The following is a 26,527-nucleotide window of genomic DNA, read 5'->3' as shown; positions in this document are numbered from 1 at the left end:
TTGAGAGTGAGTAGTGCACCAGTTAGCTATGCTGAGCTGGTCTGGAGGGGAAAGGAAGCTGTGCCAGGAAAAGGGTGCTACAGCCCCAAGTTAACAAGGAGGAAGCAGAGTCCCAATTGTTATTCTGTCATAATTCAGTCCCTGCTTTACTCCCAGGGCTGCAACACTATCCATTTCCCATTACTTCAGATGAAATGCAAGGTGCCAATCCAGCCCACTTAGAGAAAAAATATTCTATAATGAAATAATACTTATCATCAGGGTACAGTTCAGTTTAGGGCATGAGTGTTGTTCTGTTCTCAGTAAGGCCATTTTTCCTTTGTGAATTTGAGCCACTGAGAAATTTCACTATCTCCATGAGGAAAAACTTGGCATATACAACAATACCTGACAGAGAAAAAGATACTCGAGGCCTGAATCTCACAGGGCCAGACACCAAGGATATACCAAAATACCTTTTAAAAGGACCTCATCTCTCTTCCCCCCGCCCTTAGTCCTTTGTTTACTTTTAGAAGCTTTGTATTTGTAAGCTTGGTGGGAAAATAAGATGCCCAGTAGTGTTCTCCTGGATGGAACAAAATCCTACTTTTAAAGCAAATTTGTCAGTGTTTCAGGAACACTGTTGGCTCTACACTAATGGCAAAATAGTAGCAGCTAATGTCTAATGTAGATTGCCAAGATACTTGTCTTTTGCCAGGACTGATTAGCGCACAAAACTGCTAATTAGTCAAAGAGCTTCCAAAATGACATGTTAGAGCCCTGTGAGAGGCTGCAAGATCCCTACATAAAATATTTTTGGCCTAAACCTAAAGGTCTGGACCTTGCCTAGTTAAATCTATGCGCTCAGAGAGGGGACTTTAGGAAAGAAATATATCAGCAGTTTTTGTCCTGATGCCCATCATAGTATCTGATTCCCACAATAATCCCTTTATCACCATAATAAAAAAAAAGCCAGCATGAAAATAACAAATGTTTGTTTTTGGTGATTTTTTTAAAAAAATGTCAGCAATGTGATTTTCTTTATTTTCTTTTATTTATTTATTGTGTAGTTTAAGTCTCCGTGTTTGTGCCAGAACCATATTCATCACAAGCTGACAGTCATATTCTCAATACCAGCAGTCAGGAGCACATCATAAATTGACATCAACACAAAAAGCTCGTGTTCAGGTTGTGACAGACCATTGACACCAGTGCCATTCAAAGTTAAAGCTGAGATTTTAAAACTGATCCCCTTGTTTCTCACTACTGTAGAACTTCCTGCAAGACTCCTCCACAGTAAACCTAGAAACAAGACAAGGAAAGGCAAGAGTATAGTTCCTAGTTTAAAATTCCTCTGCCTGTGTCCACTTGTGGAACAACCGTCTTGTTAATTTAACAATTTTTGTGCACATAGACACTTGTCAGAGAAATTTAAGTGAGTTGATATGATAAGCTATTTTAAAGTTGTTATGGTTCGTCATGTAAATATATAGGTTAAGTAGAGCCACGAGGCTGTAAGGGCTGGATGCACAAAAGAAGTTAGATGCCTAAGTCCTAGTTTCAGGACCACTGTGATGCATCAAATGCCACTGAACCTTCTGGGTGCCTAAACTCACTGGGCACGTACGCTTTCAGGGTTAAAGTTCCCTAGCTGCCTCTGGTTTTGCCTCTGGGCATGCACACTGCTGCCTCGCTTTAGGTGTCCAGACATCTATCTCTTGCTAAAACTCCAGAGCGGTTGATGAACCAGGAGTAAGCTAGACATTCAGCCACTTAAATCACACCGAGGGCCTGATTCAGCAGGCGCGCTGAGAAGCTGCCAACCAGATCGACTCTCATTCAAAATCAAGCTGGAGGAGGAGATGATGGTGCCAACCTTATAACTTTTAGTCCACTGATTAGAGCACTCCCCTGGGATGGGAAACCCAAGTTCAATTCCCGCTCTTTGCCACAGGGAGAGAAAGGATGTTTCCCACTTCTTGAGAGAGTACTTGAACCGCTAAACTATGGTTCGCTCGCTCAAGCTCTCCTGTTGAAGATGTTTTACTGTGGAAATTAAAGACAGGTTGGAGCAGGGGGACTGGATCCAGTATCTCACACCTCCCAAATGGGAGCTCTAACCTCTAGACTACAGAGTCACTCACACACTCTGTTTCTGGCCCAGTCACTCTTTATTTTTTTATTCACTGTGGTGTAGCGTCAACAGGACAGACTGATAGAGCCCCACATTGGAATGTCCCATAGTTCAGTGGTTAGACCACTTTCTTGAGATCTTGGAGATCCCCTGTTAAAGTGCTCTTCACCCTCTGGCATAGACAGGGGAATTAAGCCTGGGTCTCTCACATCCCAAGTAACAACTTGCTAAAAGCTATAAGGTGGGCACCACAATTCCCTCCTCTTCTTGCTAAAATGGCATGGGAACCTAACTCCAGGAGAGTGTTCACAGCTGAGATTCACAAGCAAAAACAGGCACTCCTACAGCATGGATGTAGGCACCTACATATGTGAGAGGTGTGGTGCTTAGCACTCATGCTTTGTGAATTGCAGTGATTTTCTAGGCACCTAAATTTTAGGCATGATGATGCTAAGCTAGGGTGACCAGACAGCAAGTGTGAAAAAAATCAGGATGGGGTGGGGGGTAATAGGAGCCTATAGAAGAAAAAGACCCCAAAATTGGGACTGTCTCTATAAAACTGGGATATCTGATCACCCTATGCTAAGCATCACACCTAACTTTTTTATGTCCAGCCCTCGGTGTGTACATTGTCCTTCAATACAAGGGCTATTGACCATTTGCTGTCTCTATGAATGAAGTGGAGGCTTTGGAAAAAGTTTGTGGTGTGTCACAAGATCGCTCAAGCTCATTGCTACTTTTGAATAGAAAGTAGCACTGCAGAGCTATCACACACACGCACCGTTACCATCCATTATATATATTTGTATTAGGACTGTCAAGTGATTAAAAAAATTAACAATAATAAAATATCATTTATTTAAATATTTTGGATGTTTTCTATATTTTCTACATTTTCAAATATATTGATTTCAATTACAACACAGAATACAAAGTGTTCAGTCTCACTTTATTTTTTATTTCAAGTATTTGCACTGTAAAAACACAAAAGAAATGGTGTTTCAAAAGAAAGGAGAGAAGTTTTTCCTTTGTTTGGAGAGTTTCAGTTTCAGCCAAAGTGAAAAAGATCAAGGAACCAGCCTCTTATCAGAGTAGTAAGTTTTAGAAAGGGATAAATAGGCTTATGTTTATTTTCTTTGTAATTTGTCTTGGTATCATTAAGGGAATTATTAAAAATTGGATATTTGGGTATTTTTTCTTTATGTAACTAAATTTGTGCCCAGGGGAACATCCTCTGCGTTTTGAATCTGTTGTCTGTGAGAGAAGCTGGCATGCTAATCTCTCCCAGAGGTTTTTCTTTCACCTTTCTTTTCTTTAATTAAAAGCCTTTTTTTTCTTAATACCTGATTGATTTTTTCCTTGTTTTTTTTTCTGATCCAAAGGGATTGGATCTGGACTCACCAGGGATTGGTGGGGGGAAAGGAGGAGGGATGGTTAATTTCTCCTTGTTTTAAGATCCAAGGGGTTTGGATCTGTGTTCACCAGGGAATTGGTGAAGTCCCTCAAGACAACCCAGGGAGGGGAAAGTTTTGTGGGGACAGGCAGTGCTCCAGACACTGAAATTCTGGATGGTGGCAGTGTTACCAGATCTAAGCTTGTAATTAAGCTTAGAAGTGTCCATGCAGGTCCCCACATCTGTACTCTAAAGTTCAGAGTGGGGAAGGAACCTTGACACCAGGGGACATGCCTCCATTCTGATGATAGTTTATGCTCAATAGCCATTCAACGCAGTGCAGACTGATACATGTTCATTTTCATTATCTGAGACAGATGCCACCAACAGAAGGTTGATTTTCTTTTTTGATGATTCAGGTTCTGTAGTTTATGCATTGGAGTGTTGCTCTTTTAAGACTTCTGAAAGCATGCTCCACACCTCAAACGTCTCAGATTTTGGAAGACACTTCAGATTCTTAAACCTTGGGTCATGTGCTATAGTTTTCTTTAGAAATCTCACATTGGTACCTTCTTTGCATTTTGTGAAATCTGCAGTGAAAGTGTTCTTAAAATGAACAACATGTGCTGGGTCATCATCTGAGATGGCTATACCTTGAAATATATGGCAGAATGCAGGTGAAACAGAGCAGGGCACATATAATTCTCCCCCATGGAATTCAGTCACAAATTTCATTAACGCATAATTTTTTTACCGAGGGTCATCAGCATGGAAGTATGTCCTCTGGAATGGTGGCTGAAGCATGAAAAGGCATAAGAATGTTTAGCATATCTGGCACATAAATACCTTGCAATGCCAGCTACAGAAGTGCCATGGAAACACCTGTTCTCACTTTCTGGTGACATTGCAAATAAGAAGAGGGCAGCATTATCTCCTGTAAATGTAAACAAACTTGTTTGTCTTAGTGATTGGCTGAACAAGAAGTAGGTCTGAGTGGATCTGTAGGCTCTGAAGTTTTATATTGGTTTTTTTTTTAGTTGTATGTAACCAAAAAACCCAAAACAAATCTACATTTGTAAGTTGCACTTTCACGATAAAGAGATTGCACTACAGTACTAGTATGAGGTGAATTGAAAAATACTATTTCTTTTGTTTATCATTTTACAGTGCAAATATTTGTAATTAAAAATAATATACACTTTGATTTCAATTACAATGCAGAATACAATATATATGAAAATGTAAAAAAAATCCAAAATATTTAATCCATTTCAATTGGTATTCCATTGTTTAACAGTGCGATTAAAAAAAAATCCAAAATATTTAATCCATTTCAATTGGTATTCCATTGTTTAACAGTGCAATTAAAACTGCCATTAATTGCGATTAAATTTTTTAATTACAATTAATTTTTGGAGTTAATCACATGAGTTAACCGCCATTAATCGACAGCACTATGTGTATATATATATATAAGAACTTTGTTACTTTCACACAAATCATTGACATGATTGACTATAAAAGCACCTCGGCAACTACTGTAGCCTATGGTGTCAAGGCCTGACTTCTTATGTCCTCATCCTGCCGATTGTGGGGATAAACACAAGTGCAGTGATCCCTGAGTGTGGCTCAGATCACAGGATCGACACCTAAGGCCTGATCCAAAGTACGTTGAAGTCAATAGAAAGATTCTAATTGATTTCAAAGTATTTGGACCTGACCCAATACAAGAAGACCTAATACCAATGCCTGCTCATTGACTGCAAGTAATGTCAATACACCTTCTCTTTTGCACCAACTCTTCATGTTAAAATACCTTGGAATAGATTCTGTCACTGTTGCATGCTAAAACCCCTGAACACCACTCCAGCAGCATAGAGGAGTCATTAATATGCCACAGTGGGCTGTGGCAAATTCTATCAGCACAGGCATATTGCAGAACCACAAGGTGTAGCTTTATGCTTCCCTCCACCCCACAAGCTCCAGCACAGAGAGTCTTCCAGTGGTGGGACTGGAAGTGGAAAGCTCATAGCATGTGGTGCTGTGAAGATGCTAGGCTGAGCTGCAGTCCATGGCTAGCCCAGGTTGGGGTGGTGTAATAGTTGGGGTCCCCCAGATCAGCCACCTCTGATTATCCACCCCATGGACTGCGTCTCCTGGGGTTTTTTGAACTCTTGTGGTTTTAATTTTGGGGTGGATGGTGTGATGGGATTGAAAATCTTGAAAAATATTATCCCACATTATAGATTATAATGAAATCTGTAAGAAACCACACCCTAATTATTCACTGTCCTTTCTTAGGAGACCACCCCAAAGTAAGCCCAAATGTATTGAGTAAAATACAGGACTGCCATTATTAAAAGACCATCTTTATGAAGCAGCCAGTTCTTGTCAGTCTCTTGAATCCTCACTGTTTCACTGTATTTCCTTTAAAAATTCATTTCCTTTCTCTTTTTGTGATGAGTGCATAAAAGCCCGGAATTTTGAATATTACTTTTTATACAGTAGTAGCTTTTAAATGAGCTAAATAAATTTTCCAGTAATTTCATTTTAAAAATACACAGTGTTCCATAGCTGGAAGATTGTATGATGAGTTTCAGCACAGAATATAATTTTACAATCCAGTTATGGTGATCTGAAAAACAGGAATTTTAATGATTCATAAAGCTCCTGAAATGTTAATTGAGTAGAAAGTTGTTCAGTTTAATGTTGTGTTATCTGTCCATTTCAAACCCTTCATTTTAGGGTCTTCGAATGCCAACTAGCACCAAAATTCTTTAGTACGTGTATTATCTCAGACTGAAATACTGTACTGTGTGCACTACACAAGTTGGCACACTGTTTATACCTGTGTAGACTAAAATGATCTTTTCATTAATGGTTATTTAGTTCTACTGACTTGTAATTAGAGCTGATCATTTTTCAAGTATCTCCAACTCCCATGTCAAATTAATCTTTTAAAGGTTTGAAGAACTAAACTAAAGTTACAAAGTAAATACCATCGCTGATGGTGAAGCAACAAAATACAAGACAAAGGCAGTCATAGGAAGAAGGCAGTACATTATGCCATGTATCAAGGGCAGAATGTGCCTCATTCTACCCACTTTCTAGTTTGGATTGAGTATACATACTTTACTGCACACCATCGTCTTTAGAGATATCTTCATATTCAGGTATCTGTGTCTGTCTTCGTACAACACATTGTATTCAATACAGTTTCCACCCGCTCTAACAGGACCATCATTAATCATTTCCAATAAACTAACCACTGGGATATTCAGTTTCTCAAGGCAAAACAAAAGTACATTATTCAGTGAGATCTCCTTTTAAACCAGGTCCAGATTACAAGGAGCTGGATGTTCATCTTCGGAGGATGGAGTCTGGATTTGGCTTCAGAATCCTTGGAGGAGATGAACCTGGGCAACCTGTAAGTAGTTTCTTCATGGCCTTCTATTTTATAGTTTCAGTATCTTTGTAAGTGTCAGAAAAATATCACTTCGTACAGTAGTCATAAAGGAATGGAATTTTATAACTCCAAGTAAAAAGACTTTTTCCTGTTCATTCATTGAAAAAAACAGGTCTCTCAAATTGTCAGCATCTCCACTTAAAATATCTCATTGTGAATCATTTTGTATTAAGTTAGGAAGAGTGCACTCTCCAATCTTTTTTAGAGAACTGACTGCTATTTGACCCTTTTAATTATTGACTTACAGAGAACTATTGGCTTCCCTGAAAGATCAAGTAATGAGTTTAACCAGTAGATTTGCATCAAATTTTGTATGAGCATGCGTGAATGAATACTATGCTGTACTACAGTAAGTCAATGTAGATACAAACTGTACACATATGGAATGTGTGGGATTAGCGACTACTGTTAATTACCTCATTCATCTTTGGGAACACATGCACTACAGGTGAAATCTGGACACTGAAGCCAATGGGAGTTTTACCATTGACTTAACTGAGTCATGTCTTCACTCATGTTTAAATCATGATTTGAGGACTTCAGTAACTCAGCCAGAGGTTATGGGTCTTTTATAGGCATGCATGGGTGAAGTTCTGTGGCCTGTGATATGAAGGCAGGCAGCCTGGATGATCACAGCAGTCCCTTCTGGCCTTAAAGTCTATAAAATAAATCCACTGTAAATTAAGTGCATTAATTATCTACTAGAAAATATCACAGCATCTCATATAGTGAAAAAACACTGAAGAGTATATTAAAATATGTACCATGGACACAGAATTGCTGCCTACATGATAAATTGCCATGATCTCATTCCTTTGACCACTTCACTTGCTCCCTGTGCACTAATCCTCTTCCACCTCGATTTTTTTCTAAATTCAACATTTCTGAGCAGCTTCAAATAGATGCCTTTTCTAAATAAAAACAATAAAAAATATAAACCGCCTAGAGAATGGTTTCCTTTTTTCTACCTCAATATTAAATTCCCCAAAAATGTTACCTGGTCTAAGGCCCAGGCCATTTCATTCTGCACCAGTGACAGGTTTAAGAACCAATAACTTCTGATGCATCAGGCATGGAAATGGGAGATTTATGCCACAGGGAAGGGGACATCCCCACCTTTCCAAAGGGCATCCAGCATGTGCTTCTAGCCTTGCAAGGCCTCAAAACCTTAAATAATGACATAATTATTGGACTCATTGGCTTTACAGGTGGAGGATTCATAGAATCATAGGACTGGAAGGGACCTCAGGAGGTCTACTAGTCCAGTCCCTTGCACTCAATACACAAAACAGAACACACATACAATTTTAAAAATTCTCTAAAACCTTTTAATATCCTTTTTTGTAAAATGTGTGGCATATATTCAGTATATGATTGGGTGGTGGGGCATATGATTTCTTTTTAATGGAACCTATTTGGAGTGACCTGCATGACTCAGTTGTAGCTTTGCCATTCAAGACTGATGTAGTGATCCCAAACCTATATAGATAAAATGATATACCATAACCAACTATTTATTCTATGTTGCTTGTATACAACAGTGACATGCTTCTTAGAAAAATCTAAATATAGTTTGATAGATTTACATGTCATTTATTCAAATCCATACAAACTAAAATGATAGCCATTAAAATGTTAACACTTGTCCTGTGGTGGTATCTGAGAAACCAAAATTATTTACTATATTTCAAATAAGAAATAAGTGTATTATCACATTTACCACTATGGAGCAAGTATTGATAAGAACATAATAATGGCCATACTAGGTCAGACCAATGATCCATCTAGCCCATTATCCTGTTTTCCAATAGTGCCTGCTGCCGGATACTTCAGAGGGAATGAACAGAATAGGGCAGCTACTGAGTGATCCATCTCCTGTCCTCCAGTTCCAGCTTCTGGCAGTCAGAGACTTAGGGACAACCAGAGCATGGGGTTGTGTCCCTGACCGTCTTGACTAATAGCCATTGATGGAGCTATCCTCCAAGAACTTATCTAACCCTTTTTTTAATCCAGTTATAGTTAGAGCCTTCACAACATCCCCTGGCAACAAGTTTCACAGGGTGACTGTGCTTTGTGTGAAGTAATGAAATATTGATAAATGTGAGAAATATTGACATTTTAAGGGTGCCTTCTGTATATTGAATTATATGCATCGTATTCTAAAAGCAATACACCATATACTGACAAACACAGAGACCATATTTTGGCATAAATACATTGGGGAGAAATTTTCAAAAAGCACCCTAGTGAACTGAAAGTCTAAATTCCATTTTTAAAGCAATTTAGGAGCCTAAGTCTCATTGAAAGTCATTAGGACTTAAGTCTTCTCAATGTCAAAGTTATTTTTGAAACAAAGCTTAGGAGCTTTTAAAATATTGATCTATTACCTAGAGAAAATGTCATCACACAAACAACACTCAAAATCCATGCTGTCCAGGATGTTTGTCTTCTGTTTTCATCATACAAACTCAGCATTTGTGAAGAAAACACACCGTTTCTGCATAATTTGCATTCATAATAAAACATATTTCAAATCTAATTTTTCTCTCCTTTGCTGTTCCCTTCTCCCCCATTCACAGCTCAACTGCACCCACCCATGCCTCTCACCTCTAAACAAGGAGAGGCACAGCTTATGTTTGTCCTGCAAACCCCCTCACTTCCCATGAAGCAAGCAGTGAGATACTTTGAAATGTTTTTTTTCAGTTTTCCTGCTGTGTGCTCAGGTAACAGAGAACAAAACGAGACTTTAATTGCCTTTTGTCTTCGTGGTTTTGTTTCTAAAAAGGAGTATTAGATTCCTCAGCATAAGGGAATAAGTTTCTGTAAAAAACAAATCCTACATAAAGTTTTTTAAAGTGATGATGCGAACAGTTTAGTAGGACCGTAACAGAGTTTGCTTCAGGGTGTATAATCCATTTGACACTAGTATTTTGAAAGAACAGATAGGATTGGAGTACTCCACTTTGCTTGCTTGTGAGCACAAAGACTCTTTAAAGTAGAGAGGAGGAGTTACATTTAGACACCTCTGCTAGATACCAACTACGCCAACTCCAATCAGTGTCAACTCCAAATATCAGTATCCAAGACCATACCCCTATATGCATGTACCACATCTGCCAGTAACTAGCAAGGAGTTTAAGATATGCTTCTACTGCCAGTGAACTGTAACAGTTACACACTCCAGACACACATACCCCATATTGTGCCTAACTTACTCTGGTGAACCATCGATGAATGTGGCCAGATATTCTGAAATTGTCCACCGTACTCAGAACCCTACTAAAGGCACTAAGATATTTAGTACTTTTCCAGACAGGGAAAATATTTTGGATGCATTCATACAACTTGAACTCAGCATCATGAACCCATCAGTGAAGTGGATAATACTAAGCACTTTTCCTCTCCAACTTCACTTTACATATGTTATTTAATTAAACTGTACAAGGAATCTATGAAGTAGCCATTTACAGATGGGGAAAATGAGAGAGAGGCGAAATGATGTGCCAAAAAAAATAATCACAGCGGGACTTAGTGGCAAAGCAGGGGTTAGCAGCTAGGAATTTCTGGCTCCTAATTTATTCTCAGACCACTAGGCCAAAACACTCTCTCACAAATACTGTTAATCGCAACAGGTCAACATTTGGGAGATTGTTTCAAAGTAAATTTTATTACCATCAAGCAATAGCTGAAATTAATGGTTTTCTCTGTGATCCATCTCTTATCTCCGATAATTTTGTCAGACTGCCCCCGCAGATATTCCAGTCAGTCTCATTCTGAAATGTCATTAAATGCTTGATATTTTTCAGTTTGTTTTCTGTTTGCAGAGTTTATAACTATTAAGGAAATTAAGTAGTCGTGAGGTGAGAGACACTAAATAAAACACACAAAACAAAGAGAAAGAATAAATTATTGATTTTCAACATAGCAAAATGTTTACAGTGGGTCATCTCTAGGTTCTAAACTAGGATCCATGTTATTGCATATGACTCCCATTATGTCAGAATGTGACTTTTTTTAAGCAACCCAAGTCCAGCATTCAGTGCACGCAGGTGAAGCAGCGCACCTGTGCAGAGCCCCATTGAAGTAAACAGCTGTAATGGCTGCCATCTTGGCTGACACACCAGGGACTGAACTAGAGATATCTATAGCTAAAAGCCTGAGTTGCTACAGCTTGAGCTAAAGACCCCTGTCCACCCCTGTAACTGCAGCCAGTAAAAGAATCGTATCCTTCTGTGTCTCATTCGTGGCAGAGGACTGGTCACTGAGCAGTGGGTTAGATGGGCACAGTGAATTGCAGGATTGGAGCTTAAATGTATTAATGATCTGAAAGGGAATGAACAAAGAGTAGCAAAATTTTCAGAAGAGACAACATTATTTAGCATAGTCAAGACTAGAAAAGACTATTACGAGTATGAGAGGAACTTTAAAAAGCTAGGTGGACCACTGCAATGGCAGATGAAATACCACATTGACAAAAGCAAGCGTGATAGACCCAGACCAGTTGGGTACAGCAGAAAAGCAGAAGGCAGATATACTGGCCACTGGATTAACAGTTTTCTGTTCCCTGACTGACCAGAGCAGGGGCTGTTCCAGGCTAATGAGAACACCTGACTCTAATTAATCTGCAAAGAGTCAGGTGAGGCCATTCAGTTAATGTGACCACCTGACTTTAATTAAGGCCCTGCTGAAGGGCCCACTCCAGTCAGACAGGGAAGAGCCAAGGAGCCAGAGGCGAGGAAAGTGCAGCTGAAGGGCTGGTTACTGAAGACACCCTCAGACTATCGTTAAAGGAGCCCTAAGATAAGGGTGAAGAAGGGAGAAGCAAGAGAGCTGTGGGGAAGTGGCCCAGGTAAATGCAGCAACTCTGGCAGTGAAAGGTTGGCTGCCAACAACTGCTACCATTAGGGTCCCTGGGCTGGAACCCGGAGTAGAGAACAGGCCTGGGTTCCCCCCAACCCACCACTACAGGAACATCTCCTGGGAGGGGAAGTCAAGTTCCTGTCAGGACAGGGGTCTGAACAGAGACTGTGGGTGTTCTCTCACCAACCTCCTTGCAGGCCTATGATGAAAAGGGCTCAGTAGACTGTAACCCTGGCCCTAGAGAGAGAAGGGCTGTGTGGAGGGTCACAGTGAGCCACTGAGGCTAGCATAAACTGCCTAGAAGCACAGGATCTACGGAGCAAGGTCAGAGCTCTGCCACACAAGGTAATGCACACTGGAATAAATCATTTTCCATACTTCTAATTCTAAACTAATGTGGACAGCTCAGCGAAAACCTCTGCTTACTGTGCAGCTGCCTTCAAGATACTGTTCAGTGCTTTATCTGCATAGAATCAGATTTAAAGCAAATGAAATAGTAGCCCCATGTAAATTGTATTTGCCTAGATATTCTTATCGATAAACTAGGCAAATACAATTTAGATGGGGCTACTATAAGATGGGTGCATAACTGGCTGGATAACCGTACTCAGAGAGTAGTTATTAATGGTTCTCAATCTTGCTGGAAAGGTATAACAAGTGGGGTTCCACAGGGGTCTGCTTTGGGACTGTCTCTGTTTAATATCTTCAACAACTTAGATATTGGCATAGAAAGTACACTTATTAAGTTTGCAGATGATACCAAACTGGGAGAGATTGCAACTGCTTTGGAGGACAGGGTCATAATTCAAAATGATCTGGACAAATTGGAGAAGTGGTCTGAGGTAAAAAGGATGACGTTTAACAAAGACAAATGCAAAGTGCTCCACTTAGGAAGGAAAAATCAGTTTCACACATACAAAATGGGAAGAGACTGTCTAGGAAGGAGTACAGCAGAAAGAGATCTAGGGGTTCTAGTGAACCACAAGCCAAATATGAGTCAACAGTGTGATGCTGTTGCAAAAAAAGCAAACATGATTCTGGGATGCATTAACAGGTGTGTTGTGAGCAAGACAGGAGAAGTCATTCTTCCGGTCTACTCTGTGCTGATCAGGCCTCAGCTGGAGTATAGTGACCAGTTCTGGGCACCGCATTTCAAGAAAGATGTGGAGAAATTGGAGAGGGTCCAGAGAAGAGCAACAAGAATGATTAAAGGTCTTGAGAACATGACCTATGAAGGAAGGCTGAAAGAATTGGGTTTGTTTAGTTTGGAAAAGAGAAGACTGAGAGGGGACATGATAGCAGTTTTCAGGTATCTAAAAGGGTGTCATGAGGAGGGAGAAAACTAGTCTTTAAGGATAGAACAAGAAGCAATGGGCTTAAACTGCAGCAAGGGAGGTTTAGGTTGGACATTAGGAAAAAGTTCCTAACTGTCAGGATAGTTAAACACTGGAATAAATTGCCTAGGGAGGTTGTGGAATCTCCATCTCTGGAGATATTTAAGAGTAGATTAGATAAATGTCTATCAGGGATTGTCTAGACAGTATTTGATCCTGCCACGAGGGAAGGGGACTGGACTCAATGACCTCTCGAGGTCCCTTCCAGTCCTAGAATCTATGAATCTATGAAATATATTCAGTATACAAACCAAGGAGCAAGTTTTCCCATTAAAAATCTGCCATGCTACGGTGAGTTCATAGATATTTCTGTTTTAGATAACTAGCTACAAATCTTTACTCAGTAGAGACACAGAATCAAAATGTTTTGAGAATACTTTGTGTGAATCTATCTCAGTGCAGCCTGGGGTTGCTTTTTGTTGTCCAGTAAAGGAGCATAAATGTATATTTTATAGCTGGGTTTTGCACAAAATAGTATCCAAACCTTTTGAGGTATATTCTTTCGGCCTTTTGAAGCACAGAATGGAGTATTACAAAAGAAAATCTCTGGTAACTCTGCTTGGCACTACTTAAACAGTATCTAAGAACATCAGGAAGAAGGAGAAAGCTGTGGCTCCCCCCCACACATTTTGGAAGCAAAAGATTGCACCAGGGGAAGGCCAGAGATAGAGAAAAATTCTGCAAAGTTCCCACATGAAGTTTCCTCTGAAAGCTCTTCCATTAGGTTTGCAGAGGTTTGCTTCCAGGCCCCTTCAGACCTCTGTGTATCCATCAGAGGCCAAGACCACCCATATAGAGACACTCATCCTATGCCTCTGCACCACCTTCTGCCCCTTGCAGCTGTTCTTCATGTGTACAAGTTCCCTTGCAGGCTTCTCTCCCTTATTATCTAAAGAGGGCACTGCTCAAGAGTTAATACAGCCTCAGGTTGTGTTAACTCTTAAGCAGATACCTCACGTGGCTACTTTTCCATGTGAACCCATCATTCTTTATTTACCAAAAACCTAAACGAAAGAAATGAAAATCAGGAAATAACTTTGCGAATAATTTAAACATACGAATCTTTTCAGGGAATTCAGGTTTTGTTTAATTTAACCTTGATTTTTATCCCAAATGTGTCATGGAAAAAAATATATGCCTGGAAAAATTCATTAGAAATCATTGAATGTTCCTTTTTACTGGGTTTATCTGTCTAAAACAAGTTGATTTTAAATGTACATTTGAGCATGTCCTCCGTCTAAAAACTCCATCTGCACAGGAAAAATTAACATTTGTCCTCTTCTTCTCTTTTTGCCAATCAGTTACTCCTTAACTGTTTTTTATCAGCAGAAATGCCTCATACAACAACTTTCTTACCAAAGGATCCCAAAGTAGTTTGCTAACTAGGGATCATTTCAACTCACTACTGAAATTCAGGTAAACACCTTCGAGATTAAATATATGAAACTATTTTACAGATCACAGCAATCAGGGAACATAGGTGGACAGAATATAGATTCACATATTTGATGGCCTAGAGCAACCATTATGTTCATCTAGTTCAGTGGTCCCCAACCTTTCAGTGTGGCGGGTGCCGGACAACTAACCGTTGAAGAGGTGGCCGCTGGACAAGCAGCCGCCGAAATGCCGCCGAGAAGCGTCGCTGCCAAGAAGCAGCAGCATTTCAGTGATGATGCTTCTTGACATTGCCACGTCTCAGTGGCGTTTCAGCAGCTGCTTGTCTGGCAGCCACACTCCTCGGCAGTGAGGCACTCCCTTATCAGTAGGCAAGTGCACATAGATGCCACGGTGGGCTCCATGGCGCCCGCGGGCACCGTGTTGGGGACCATTGATCTAGTTTGACTTCCTGCATAACACAGCCCATAGAACTTCACCCAGTAATTCCTGCATCAAACCCAATAGCTTGTTGTCAAACTACAGTAGCCCTCTTAGGCCTTGTTTATGCTACTGCGGTAAATCGATCTAAGTTACGCTACATCAGTTATGTGAATAATGTAACCGAAATCGACGTAGCTAGATCCACTTACTGCAGTGTCTACACTGCAATGTGTCGACAGGAGATGCTCTCCCACTGACTTCCCTTGGGGAAGTAGAGTACAGGAGCCAACAGGAGAGCACTCTGCCATTGACTTAGCAGATCTTCACCAGACCTGCTAATTCAACGCCGCTGCATCGATCATAGCAATGCCAATATAGCCATAAGTATAGACAAGCCCTTAGACATACAATCTTGATTTAAAGATTTAAAGTGTAGTTGGCCAATGTTGCAGTAATGGTAGAATTCTCAGGTTTATCACCTCATCTCTTATGGAAAACAGAATGGCATCTTTAAATGATCCTGAGTGATCAGGGTTTTGGTTCTCATTTAAAGAGCAGAAGCACAGTGCCACCCAATGCCTTGTGGTAGCATTATTTAAATTTTAACTGAAAGGGAAAAATTGCTACTCAGTGAACCACCAGCAACACCCTGAATATATTTAACATTCCCATTTGTTTCACTATCTAGATTCTGATTGGAGCAGTAATTGCAATGGGCTCTGCAGACAGAGATGGTCGTCTACATCCTGGTGACGAGTTGGTGTATGTAGATGGGATCCCAGTGGCTGGCAAAACCCACCGATATGTGATTGATCTCATGCATAATGCAGCCCGAAATGGGCAAGTGAATCTTACTGTGAGAAGAAAGGTGCTATCTATAGGTATGTTAATAAAAAAGGGAAATGTGGAAAAACTAACCAAAGGCTGTCAATAAAGGGGGCGGTAATTTAGGTAATGCTTTTTTTTAAAGAAAAAGTTTGAACAAAAACTAACTTTATTATATTTTTTTTTATTTAAAGAATTAAGTCTTGGAAAACATTTGTCCTTCAACATTCCCTGGCAGTGTTTGTGAGGCAAATATTGCAGTATTGTGCCTCTTTCCTAGAGAACCAGGAAGTAACAGCGACAATCCTCCTGTAATGATCATGAGTGACTCTGTGTTTGTTCCATACTGTGTTCTCCTGTATTGTCCCTACTTGTGCCATTTTAGGACCAAAGGGTGCTTATATTGCTCCTCTGAGTGATCTCACTGAAGTCATGGGTGTTAGTAAAGCAAGCTGGAAACGGCTTGCAGATTATAAACTCTTAAGGGCAGGAATTCCTTCCGTTGCTTTGACATGTTCTGAGCCCAGTCCTGCTGCCACTGAAGTTAATGGGAGTTCTGCCACTGTCTTCAAAGGAAGCTATCTCAGGTCTTTTAGTGCTATATAAATAATGACTAGAAACAGGGCAATCTGTTTTCCCTTTCAAAGCAAAACATGCAGAAGATAAACAAACAGAATTAATAGTGTAAAGCAAATTAGAAAGACAAGACAGGTGAGGTAATATCTTGTATTTGAACAACTTCTGTTGGTGACAGAGATGAGCTTTCGAGCTACACAGAGCTCGTCTTCAGGTCTGGGAAAGGTACTAAGAGAGTAGCTCAAAAGCTTGTCTCTCACCAGCAGAAGTTAGTCCAATAAAAGATATTACCTCCTCCACTTTGTCTTTGTAATATTCTGGGACTGATACAGCTACAACAACACTGCATACAGCAAATGAAACATTTTAAATTCTCTCAGTCTTGATCATGTAAGGCAGGGGTGGCCAACCTGTGGCTCTGGAGCCACATGCAGCTCTTCAGAAGTTAATATGTGGCTCCTTGTAAAGGCACAGACTCCAGGGCTGGAGCTACAGGCACCAACTTTCCAATGTGCCGGAGAGTATCCATTCCTCAACCCCTGGCTCTGCCACAGGCCCTGCCCTACTCCACCCCTTCCTGCCCCCTCCCTGAGCCTGCCATGCCCTCGCTCCTTCACCTCCCCCCCAGAGCCTCCCACACACCACAAAACTGTTGATTGGGAGGTGCGGGAAATGAGGGGGAGGTGCTGATCGAAGGGGCTGCGAGTGGGCGGGAGGCGCTGGAAGCAGGGGGTCGAAGCTCATGGAGGGCTGCTGATGTATTACTGTGGTTCTTTGGCAATGTACATTGGTAAATTCTGGCTCCTTCTCAGGCTCAGGTTGGCCCCCCATGATCTAAGGTGTAATTGGTAACACAGAGGAGACTTTTTCTAAATATCTCCTGGCAGCATCTATTTAACAAAAGTTTTTAATGAGCAAATCTGTTTTCATTCAGTTAAACTCTTTGCTCATGTGAATGAAGTTTAATAATCTAATATAACCCTTAGAACAGGCTCATCATTGGGGCACTTTAATGAGGGATCAGAAATTAGTAAACATGTCATCGGCCTCTTCTGTCTTCTCCCTCTCCATCCACCAAGAGTCCTTCCTCTTTCCCTGCTCTATCTCCTTAGCCTTTGCCTTCCCCTCCCTGCCACCTCAGCAGGTCAGCAACCTCACGCTCCTAACCCACTTATTTTTGTTCGTAGTCCCCATTCCCCATCTCTGGCATGCTGTCAGGTCACTGTCAATCTTCCCTATCTTGGGACTGACTTTTTTCTGTTAACCACTCTAGAATCCTGCAGCCAGAAATCTTCCCTCCAACCTGGCTCAACGCTCCCTAGGAGCTCCCCAAACCCTAGGAAAATGGCCAGTTACCAAGGTAAAATATTGAACACATGGGGGATTCATTAGTTTCCTAAGGGTTAATAAATTTTATCAGCCTCTGTGGAAACTGGACTGTAGGCAAGAATAATAATTACAGAAGTTAGTACAGACAACGTAGTTATCATCCTTTGTGGCTGCTTGCCTTACAGTATGTAAGGAACTTTTAAGAGTTTCTATTAGTCACACAGGATTCCTGACACGGAAATTGAACCAAGCTAGTAAAACATCCTGAATTATTCTTTAGCCTTGATAGTGACACACTGAGAAATATAGTGTATGACTCATTGTTTAACTGCTTATGAAGCTATGCAAGTGTTTAGATTGATGTGATGTATTGAATGTTGTCTTTAAACAAAAATGTAGCATTATTTACATGAACTGAAAAATACAAAATCAGTACAAAGGTACTGGCATACATCCTCACCTAAGGCTGATAGGGTTAAAATGAAGTTCTCAGTTCTGAGCATGTGCAATAGGGAGAACTTGGGTTTTCCTTATATTGCTGTCAAAAAAATTTTACAACAAATACTAGATTTGCAGAAACATTTTTCCTGCAATTTTTACTAGTCTTGCAGCTTTGTTATTCTTTATTTTCATACTGATGCATAACATTAAGGTCACAATCCTGCAAGTTATAACATGCAGGAATAATAGTCTTCCCACATGTAGCTTGCAGAATTAGAACCTAATTTACTGTATATCCAATTTCAAGTTAATGTGACTTTTCTATTCTTTTTTCTATGCAATGGATCAGATTCTAATCTAAATTAAACTAATGCAATTTCATTGTAGTCAGGGGGGTTATACCAGCTTGACTGAGAGGAGAAAATGCCCTTCAATATGCCATAGTTAAAATATTCTTAATATAAGCAACAGTCAGAAATGTGCAGGTAAAATGTAAAGAAAACTAAATTTTGAAAAGAAAACCATAGAAAGAAATCATTCTTTTTTTAAAAAAAGGTGGAGCCTTACATAACAAAGGAAAGGTTAATTTTGAATTGGTATTTTTAAAATTTGACATTTACACATATGTTTGTACTTTCTTGGGTTGATGTGTTCATGTCCTGACTGTGAATGACTTTGGGGTTGTGGAAATCAGGCACATAAGTGATTAGAAAGCTTGCCTTCCTCAAAGAAAGAAAGAAAGAAAGGAAGGAAAGAAGAAAGAAAAAGACAATAAAGAGTGAAAAAAGAACAAGTCTTAGGCAATACTGGGTGATAAAGGGATCAGACATAGAGGAAAGGCCTTCAGAAGAAAAGACATCCTCAGATGGTCCCAATACACACACTCTCAAACTACAGAGTCTATACTAGGGCTTTGCAAACTTCAATGGGTTCAGGTTTCAAACAGAGCCTAGCAGTTTGGTTCACAGGTTTTAGAAAAATGCTAGCCTCCAAGGGGAACCCCTCACCTCCAAGTTTCAAGGCCATCACACCTTCCTTCTTTGTATGTTTTCAAGGATTTTGCTAGGAGGTAGGATAGAAATGAGGTTAACTAGCTTCTGAAATGGGCAGACAACCTCAGCCCCTCCGCACAAACCATTTGCTGGCACAGGCTGGGGTTAGAAAATGTCATCCAAATGGGCTTAAGATTTGATATGACTATTTTGCACAGCTCTGTTTCAGAATCTTAGATGTCCTCTTTCTCAAAAACTGAGGTAAAGAATTACCAAACTTGAGCTCTTGAAACCTGCTTGGTTAGAAAAAAGTAATGTTTCAGAGGAAATAGAAATTAAAATGCCATTTCTATGCAGGCAGAGCAAGCAAAAAAAAAATTCTGATGCATATGTTTCAGAATAAAGAGAAGAAAATTGAATAGCCATCTAAAATTTGCTCTTCCTCCATTTTTCTACTTTTTGTGTAGTTAATGGGAATCTCTGGCATTCGTTTATAACAAAGCCCGCTCCTGATAATGCAGGGCGGGCAGTAAGATCATTTTCTTTTTGTTGTAGCCATACTGACATATACAGTATACATATACAGAGTCAACTTTCTAAAACATGACAGCCAGAAAATGTGATCTCTCTTGTCTTTGACTATGCCATTTAATTGCAGATTGGGTCCAATAACTCTTGGAGATTGGTATTCTAATGTAGTGGCACAATAATTGTTTGGTTTTCTTCCTCATTACTCTCCCTAATCACTCTATTTCAAAGTTGCACAAGGACTGTTTAAGGACCTGCCTGAGAAAATAACAGCTTGTCCTTGGATCCTGCTTATTTTATTCAGAAAATAGATTTCAGACTTGGAAGTTTTAACTTGTAAACTCTTTTGGGGGTGGAGGGAATGTGAAGCTTGTCAGATATTTTGTAGTATGACTGCACCACTATTACTGCTAGGGACAGAAAACATCCATTGTATATTTATCTGAAACTACTATATTTAAACTGTGAAAGGTATGATTCATCTGAAACAAAAGGTCTGCAATGAATATGGGTTCATTTCTTTCCATGTACAAGCGTCACTTGATTATTTAGTTACTGACTGCCAGCAATGTTTGTAGAGGAAGTGCGTAATCCCACAAAATTTCTCTTCCTCTCTGCTTTTACAAATTATAAAGCCATAGCTGAACGGTTAATGGACTTCATTTTCACTTTTGATCATTTTAACTTGGCATGTAAGAGCATCTTTAAAACTTCTAAATGAGCACTGTAACTATGGATGCAGCAACAGAATAATTAGTTGTGATTATTTTTCATTATATTGCTCCTCCACTCCATAAACATCTTTTGAGTATGCTAATCAATCTATAAGAGGAAAATTATAAAGCTAATCCAAATTACTCTGTATTAGCTGCCCGCTTAAATTCTTTTAATCCGAAGAAAATAATTTAGTATTGGATTAAACAGCCAATTTTCTCCCTAGATGACAGATCAGCTAACCGAATAGTTCTTGTTAACTTTCTTTGCTGTACAGCTTTGTATTGTTTCTTACAAAAGATTCCTCATTTCTCTGTGGAGCAGAATAGGAGTTTGTGTTTATGTTTGCTTTTATCTGATTTCCCTTGAATACTTTGCATAATCAGGTAGATTCCAGTTCCGTTCTTTAGTATAAACAGTCAGTTGTATTCATGTTGCATTAGCAAAGGTAAGTAACTGATTAAGTCACTGAACAAGTTAAACTGTAATACTTATATGATTTATATTTTAGGAGACCCTTGCCCAGAAAATGGCAGAAGCCCAGGTTCAGTGTCTACACACCACAGTTCTCCTAGAAGTGACTATGCTGCTTATGCTAACAGTAATCATGCTGCATCTAGTAGTAATGCTACACCACCAGAAGGCTTTACTTCACACAGCTTACAAACCAATGACGTTGTCATCCACCGGAAAGAAAATGAAGGGTTTGGCTTCGTTATCATCAGCTCTTTGAACAGACCTGAATCTGGATCTACAATAAGTAAGTAAAGTCCTACCTACCACCTGTTGTTTCTTCAAGTTTGCATGTAGTGAAAAAATCAGACACCTAATACCGTATATGTTTGTCACTTGTCTGGCAGCACAGCGTGTAGTTCTAGGGCTTGTCTTCACTACCACGCTACCTCGGCGCAGCTCCAGCAACATAGCACACCTGGTGACGATTGGTATGTCGATGGGAGACCACTTTCCTGTCAACATTATTATTCTGCCTCAACGAGAGGCGTAGGCTACGTCAGCAGGACAGCGTGTCCTGCCGACATAGCATGGTGTAGACACCACTTTAAGTCCACGTAACTTACATCGTTCAGGAGTTGCTTTTCTCATGCCCCTAAGTTACATAACTTACATCGACTTAAGAGGTAGTGTAGACAAGCCCTTAGAGACACTCAGAGTTGCTTCCCTGGGGAACAGTCTCCCTGCCATGTTATGCATAGGAAGAAAGGTTATTCCATCCTTTGGGGTTAGGAGTCATAGAAATGTAGGGATGGAAAGGACCTTGAGAAGACACGAAGTCCAGCCATCTGCCCTCAGGCAGGACCAAGCATACCTAGACCATACCTGACAGGTGTTTGCCAACCTGTTCTTAAAAATCTCCAGTGGTGGTGATTCCTCACCCCCCCTTGGATGCCTATTCCAGAATTTAAACCTAAATCTCCCTTACTGCAGATTAAGCCCATTATTTCCTGTCCTGCTTTAGTGGACATGGAGAACAGCTTTGTCTCAAATACTCATTTATCTGCCCAAATAATAGGATTCAAGTATCAGAGGGTAGCCGTGTTAGTCTGGATCTGTAAAAGCAGCAAAGAATCCTGTGGCACCTTATAGACTAACAGACGTTTTGGAGCATGAGCTTTCGTGGGTGAATACCCACTTCCTCAGATGCATGTCATGCATCTGAGGAAGTGGGTATTCACCCACGAAAGCTCATACTCCAAAACGTCTGTTAGTCTATAAGGTGCCACAGGATTCTTTGCTGCTTCAATAGGATTCAAAGAGCTCTAGCCCTCCCAGAGCCACCTATTATGGGATAGATTCTAATCAAATGTCAAATATCAGAGGGGTAGCCGTGTTAGTCTGGATCTGTAAAAGCAGCAAAGAATCCTGTGGCACCTTATAGACTAACAGACGTTTTGGAGCATGAGCTTTCGTGGGTGAATACCCACTTCGTCAGATGACATGCATCTGACAAAGTGGGTATTCACCCACGAAAGCTCATGCTCCAAAACATCTGTTAGTCTATAAGGTGCCACAGGATTCTTTGCTGCTAATCAAATGTCAAATACCATAGATCCAGAATTATACCAATTCACTCCAGCTGAGAATCTGGCCGTATTGTTATTAATACAGCGTAGTGTTATAGAGTTATAATGACATTTATTAATGCCAGATACAAAGCATAGGACATATGCAATAAAAATGGACTCTTCACAAACACTTTACTGAACCTGCCTAATAGGATATTGCTCAAGCTGCTGGAATGCTTTGTGGTGGAGAGAGATAAGGAGGGGCTGATTTCTGTAATCAATGGGACTATTCAGTGCGAAAAGGGTAGCAGAATCAGACCATTAGTGATCATAGCCCAGCTTCTGCCTCCAGAGCTGTTGTGATGGTGACTTAACATTGTGCTCTTGTATGCGAGAAGCCCCTGGCAGGGGTCTCACTTTCCTAGGTGATCAGCACCTGTAGCTTTCATGGAGTTCAAGTGAAATTGTGGATTCTTAATACTTCTAAAAAGCAAGCCCCATGAAAATATTTGCTACCTACTTTGTGGGTTGCAGACTAAACTGAGCCCTTTCTCTGTGTCCAGAAGGCCCATCTGAACTTTTTCCCCCACTTGCCAAAACTGTTTTCTGAGGAAATTAATGACAGTTCCTCCCTTTTGAGCCGCTACAATGTATTTATCTGTTTCAATCTGATAAAATAAATGCAAGTAAAAAAAGTACTGGGAAGAGTCCTATAATCTCACAATGGAAAGTGACCATGCAAAGTATATTCACAAGATTTCATGGCCAAGCATTTATAACATTCTTCATACTATCTCAAATGAACTTTTTTGTTAAATTCAGTAGGATCCTCAAAATTAATACTGTAACAAAACAATAACCAGTCAGCCAGGTATGACTCCATAGTTATTGCTTTGCTGTGCATCATGACTAATAGGAACTTCATGGTGGCAGATGGGAAAAAACAATACTCCTGTTCCAAAACCCAAGTCACTAGTCACTGGAGTTAATGGAGAATTGCCTGTAGGTAATAGGGTGTATGACCCACAGTAGAGTCGTCGTGATTCCATCCAGTAGAGGGCACTGATGTACATATATCCTACACAGTTAATTACAATACATTTTTAATTACAAAGAATTAATTGAAACGTAGTCTCAGAAGTGCAGTGAGAAATATTTCAAATGCAACCCTTCAGGAGACAGTAAAGAGCAGAGTCAAAGTGATCAAATTCCCTAGAACAAAAATGCATCGCTACTGGAAAGTTGGCATTAATTGAAGCGCTTCAAGAGTAAATGAAGAGGAGGGTCAGATGTTGAGATGAGAAATTAATTTATAAAAATAGTAATTGTATCAAATCTCTGTGAATTTGAGCAGTTCTCAGATCATGTCCCTTTAAAAAAAAAGTGCACAAGTGATAAAATGAAAAGAAACATTCCCTTTCAATACTTAGATTAAGTAAAGGATCTTGAAACTGTGGTGAAATAAACAACTGAAAAGGATACAAGATAACACTCCAATCAGTAATGGAAGCAGGTTACCAATCATTTAAATCCACTAAAATTTTAATAGGGAAGCATTAGCAACTATCCATTTTTTACACCACATATTTATTTGGACAAAGTGATTAACGGGTTTGAGCAAGAGTGCAAAGCGTACTAACAGTATGAAAGTATTAACTAGATGATATACCACAGTATTACACAAAGCATGGCTTGGATCAATATTTAAATGTATGCAGTAAAAATGTTAATATATTCATTTTAAGCCAACCAAGATAGAATTAAAACCCTTCAGTGAAATAGGTCAGGAAGAGAATAGTCTGTAGTGTCAAATAGTCATTATTTATAAGCATTAATAGTCACATAGCCTCTAGTTTTATTCTTTCAAATAAAGTGCTGTGTTTTATGGTCAATTGGGAGAGCCAGTGCCTAGAAAAAGAACAATCCAAGGAATAGTCTTATTGGGCATAATCATCAGGGTGATAAAGGGGCTGAATATTTTCTACATTTAATTATGGTTTTCTGGCACCTGTTTTTTCTTTATTTTTTTCTTCACTCTGTCAGACTGGACTGTAAGGTTTGACCATTTGGAAGTGTAACATTAATAGTGCAATGATAACATTCTCCTTAGTCTTAATTCCCAGTTAAAATTCTCTTCTACAACAAACAAATTACTGTAGATCCTGGAGGAAGAACTACTTGGTCATATGTAGTAGTGTGAGTTTTAAGTGCCATTCTATTGTAAATTGATCAAATAGATTGTATCCTTACCTATAGCATTGCAGCAGGTTATTAATTATTAATTTTGCGATGATGATGGGTATTATTATTATTATTATTCAAATGCCACAGGTGTTGGGCCTATGAGCCCTGATTCTCAGCTCTCAGCATTTGGGACAGGACCCAAGAACAGTGAGGAAAAGATGTTTTTATGGCACCCTTGCTGCTCCCTAATTCTGGGACCAGTGTAAATTAGAAGAACGTGAAGGCTTTTGTAATTTATATCTAGCTTCCCAAGGCCCTAAAGGACCATTCTAGCACCAGGAATAGCCAGAGCTGCTCCAGTCAAATCCCTTTTCCCCATCACATCCCTTATGATGAGGGCTCAAGGGAGGATTCCCATTATGCTGTTCCAGTATAGCCAGTTAGGCCTATGTTACAGTCCCTTTGCCTCAGCAAGGTGGCATGAAGGGACCAGTGTACCCCAGAATCAGACCTAGGGTTCTTGTTCCAAGCAGTTTATAATCTGAGTTGCATTTTCTCATGAAAATCTTTATAAGAATTATCTTTGGTACTGTTTGTTTACCAGACATATCTTTGTTTTGTAGAAATTAATCAAATGCTCTAAGGTAGGGGTCAGCAACCTTTCAGAAGTGGTGTGCCGAGTCTTCATTTATTCACTCTAATTTAAGGTTTCGCGTGCCGGTAATACATTTTAATATTTTTTAGAAGGTCTCTCTCTACAAGTCTATATATTATATAACTAAACTAGTGTTGTATTGTAAAATAAACAAGGTTTTCAAAATGTTTAAGATGCTTCATTTAAACTGTTGATCTTACACTGCCGGCCCGCTCAGCCCACTGCCGGTCTGGGGTTCTGTTCATCTAGGCCGGCAGTGGGCTGAGTGGGGCCTGCGGCCGGGACCCCAGCTGGGAAGGGTCTGGCAGCCAGAACCCCAGACTGGCAGCGGGCTGTGCGGGGCTGGCAGCCAGGACCCCAGACTGGCAGTGGGCTGAGTGGCTCATGGCTGCTCAGGGGTTCCATCCGCCGGCTCCTGCCAGCTGGGATCCTGGCCAGCCTGCTGCCAGTCTGGGGTCCCGGCCCTGCCCACATACAATGGGTTCCTACGTTCTCCCTGGTTCTGGCCCATTCTCTTCCTCTCTCTGCACTGAGCTGAGGGTGGGAGTGGACTGAGCGCAGGGCTGGGGGTGAAGGGTCTGGCCAGGAGCTAGAATGAGGGAGGGGGCTCAGGGTTGGGGTGTGGGGGCACTTACCTGGGCAGCTCCCATTTGGTGTGAGGGGTTCAGGTGAGAATGTGAGTGTGGGTGCAGGAGCTCCCGTTTGGTGCTCAGGGTGGGGATGGGGATGGGCATATGCAGGGGGTATGGGATGTGTGTGGTGGGGAGGCTGGAGATGTGAGAGATGCAAGAGTCAGGGCAGAGGGCTAGGCACATGTGAGGGGGGTGTGGGTGTCAGGGTAGGGAGGCTGGGTATGTGTGGGGGTGCCAGAGTCAGGGCTGGGGTCATGCAGGGGGGTGAAGGAGTCAGCAGAGAGCTAGGTGGTACAGGGCTCAGGGCAGGGTTCAGGGCTGGGTGTGGGGAGGGGGTCAGGGCTCAGGGCAGAGGGCTGGGTGACTGCCCCCCCAGAACGCCTAACCCCCCTCGCTCCTTGTCCCGACTACCCCCTCCTGGGACCCCACCCCCTATCTAAGCCTCCCTGCCCCTTGTCCCCTGACTGCCCCCCTAGGTCCCTACCCCCTACCTGTCCCCTGACTGCCCCAACCCTTATCCATACCCCTGCACCCAGGCGGAACCCCCTGGACTCCCATGCCTATCCAACCACTCCCTGCCCCC

At 40.8% G+C, this 26,527-nt stretch overlaps 1 protein-coding gene across 15 annotated transcripts in view; it reads left to right on the top strand.

The window, feature by feature from the left end:
* Positions 1–26,527, top strand: part of MAGI2 (membrane associated guanylate kinase, WW and PDZ domain containing 2) — a 1,169,121-nt gene that overhangs the window by 1,070,267 nt on the left and 72,327 nt on the right. For all 15 annotated transcript variants that reach the window (XM_030558726.1, XM_030558640.1, XM_030558551.1 and 12 more), the window contains 3 exons: positions 6,842–6,933; positions 15,733–15,925; positions 20,961–21,209. In XM_030558726.1, coding sequence (XP_030414586.1) covers positions 6,842–6,933; positions 15,733–15,925; positions 20,961–21,209 — 534 coding nt within the window. The remainder of the gene's footprint in view (positions 1–6,841; positions 6,934–15,732; positions 15,926–20,960; positions 21,210–26,527) is intronic.

This window comes from Gopherus evgoodei, chromosome 1, assembly GCF_007399415.2.
Source record: "Gopherus evgoodei ecotype Sinaloan lineage chromosome 1, rGopEvg1_v1.p, whole genome shotgun sequence".
In the NCBI taxonomy this organism is placed as follows: Eukaryota; Metazoa; Chordata; order Testudines; family Testudinidae; genus Gopherus; species Gopherus evgoodei.
Note: the sequence above shows the minus strand (reverse complement) of the source record. Positions and strands in the feature narration are given on the sequence as shown.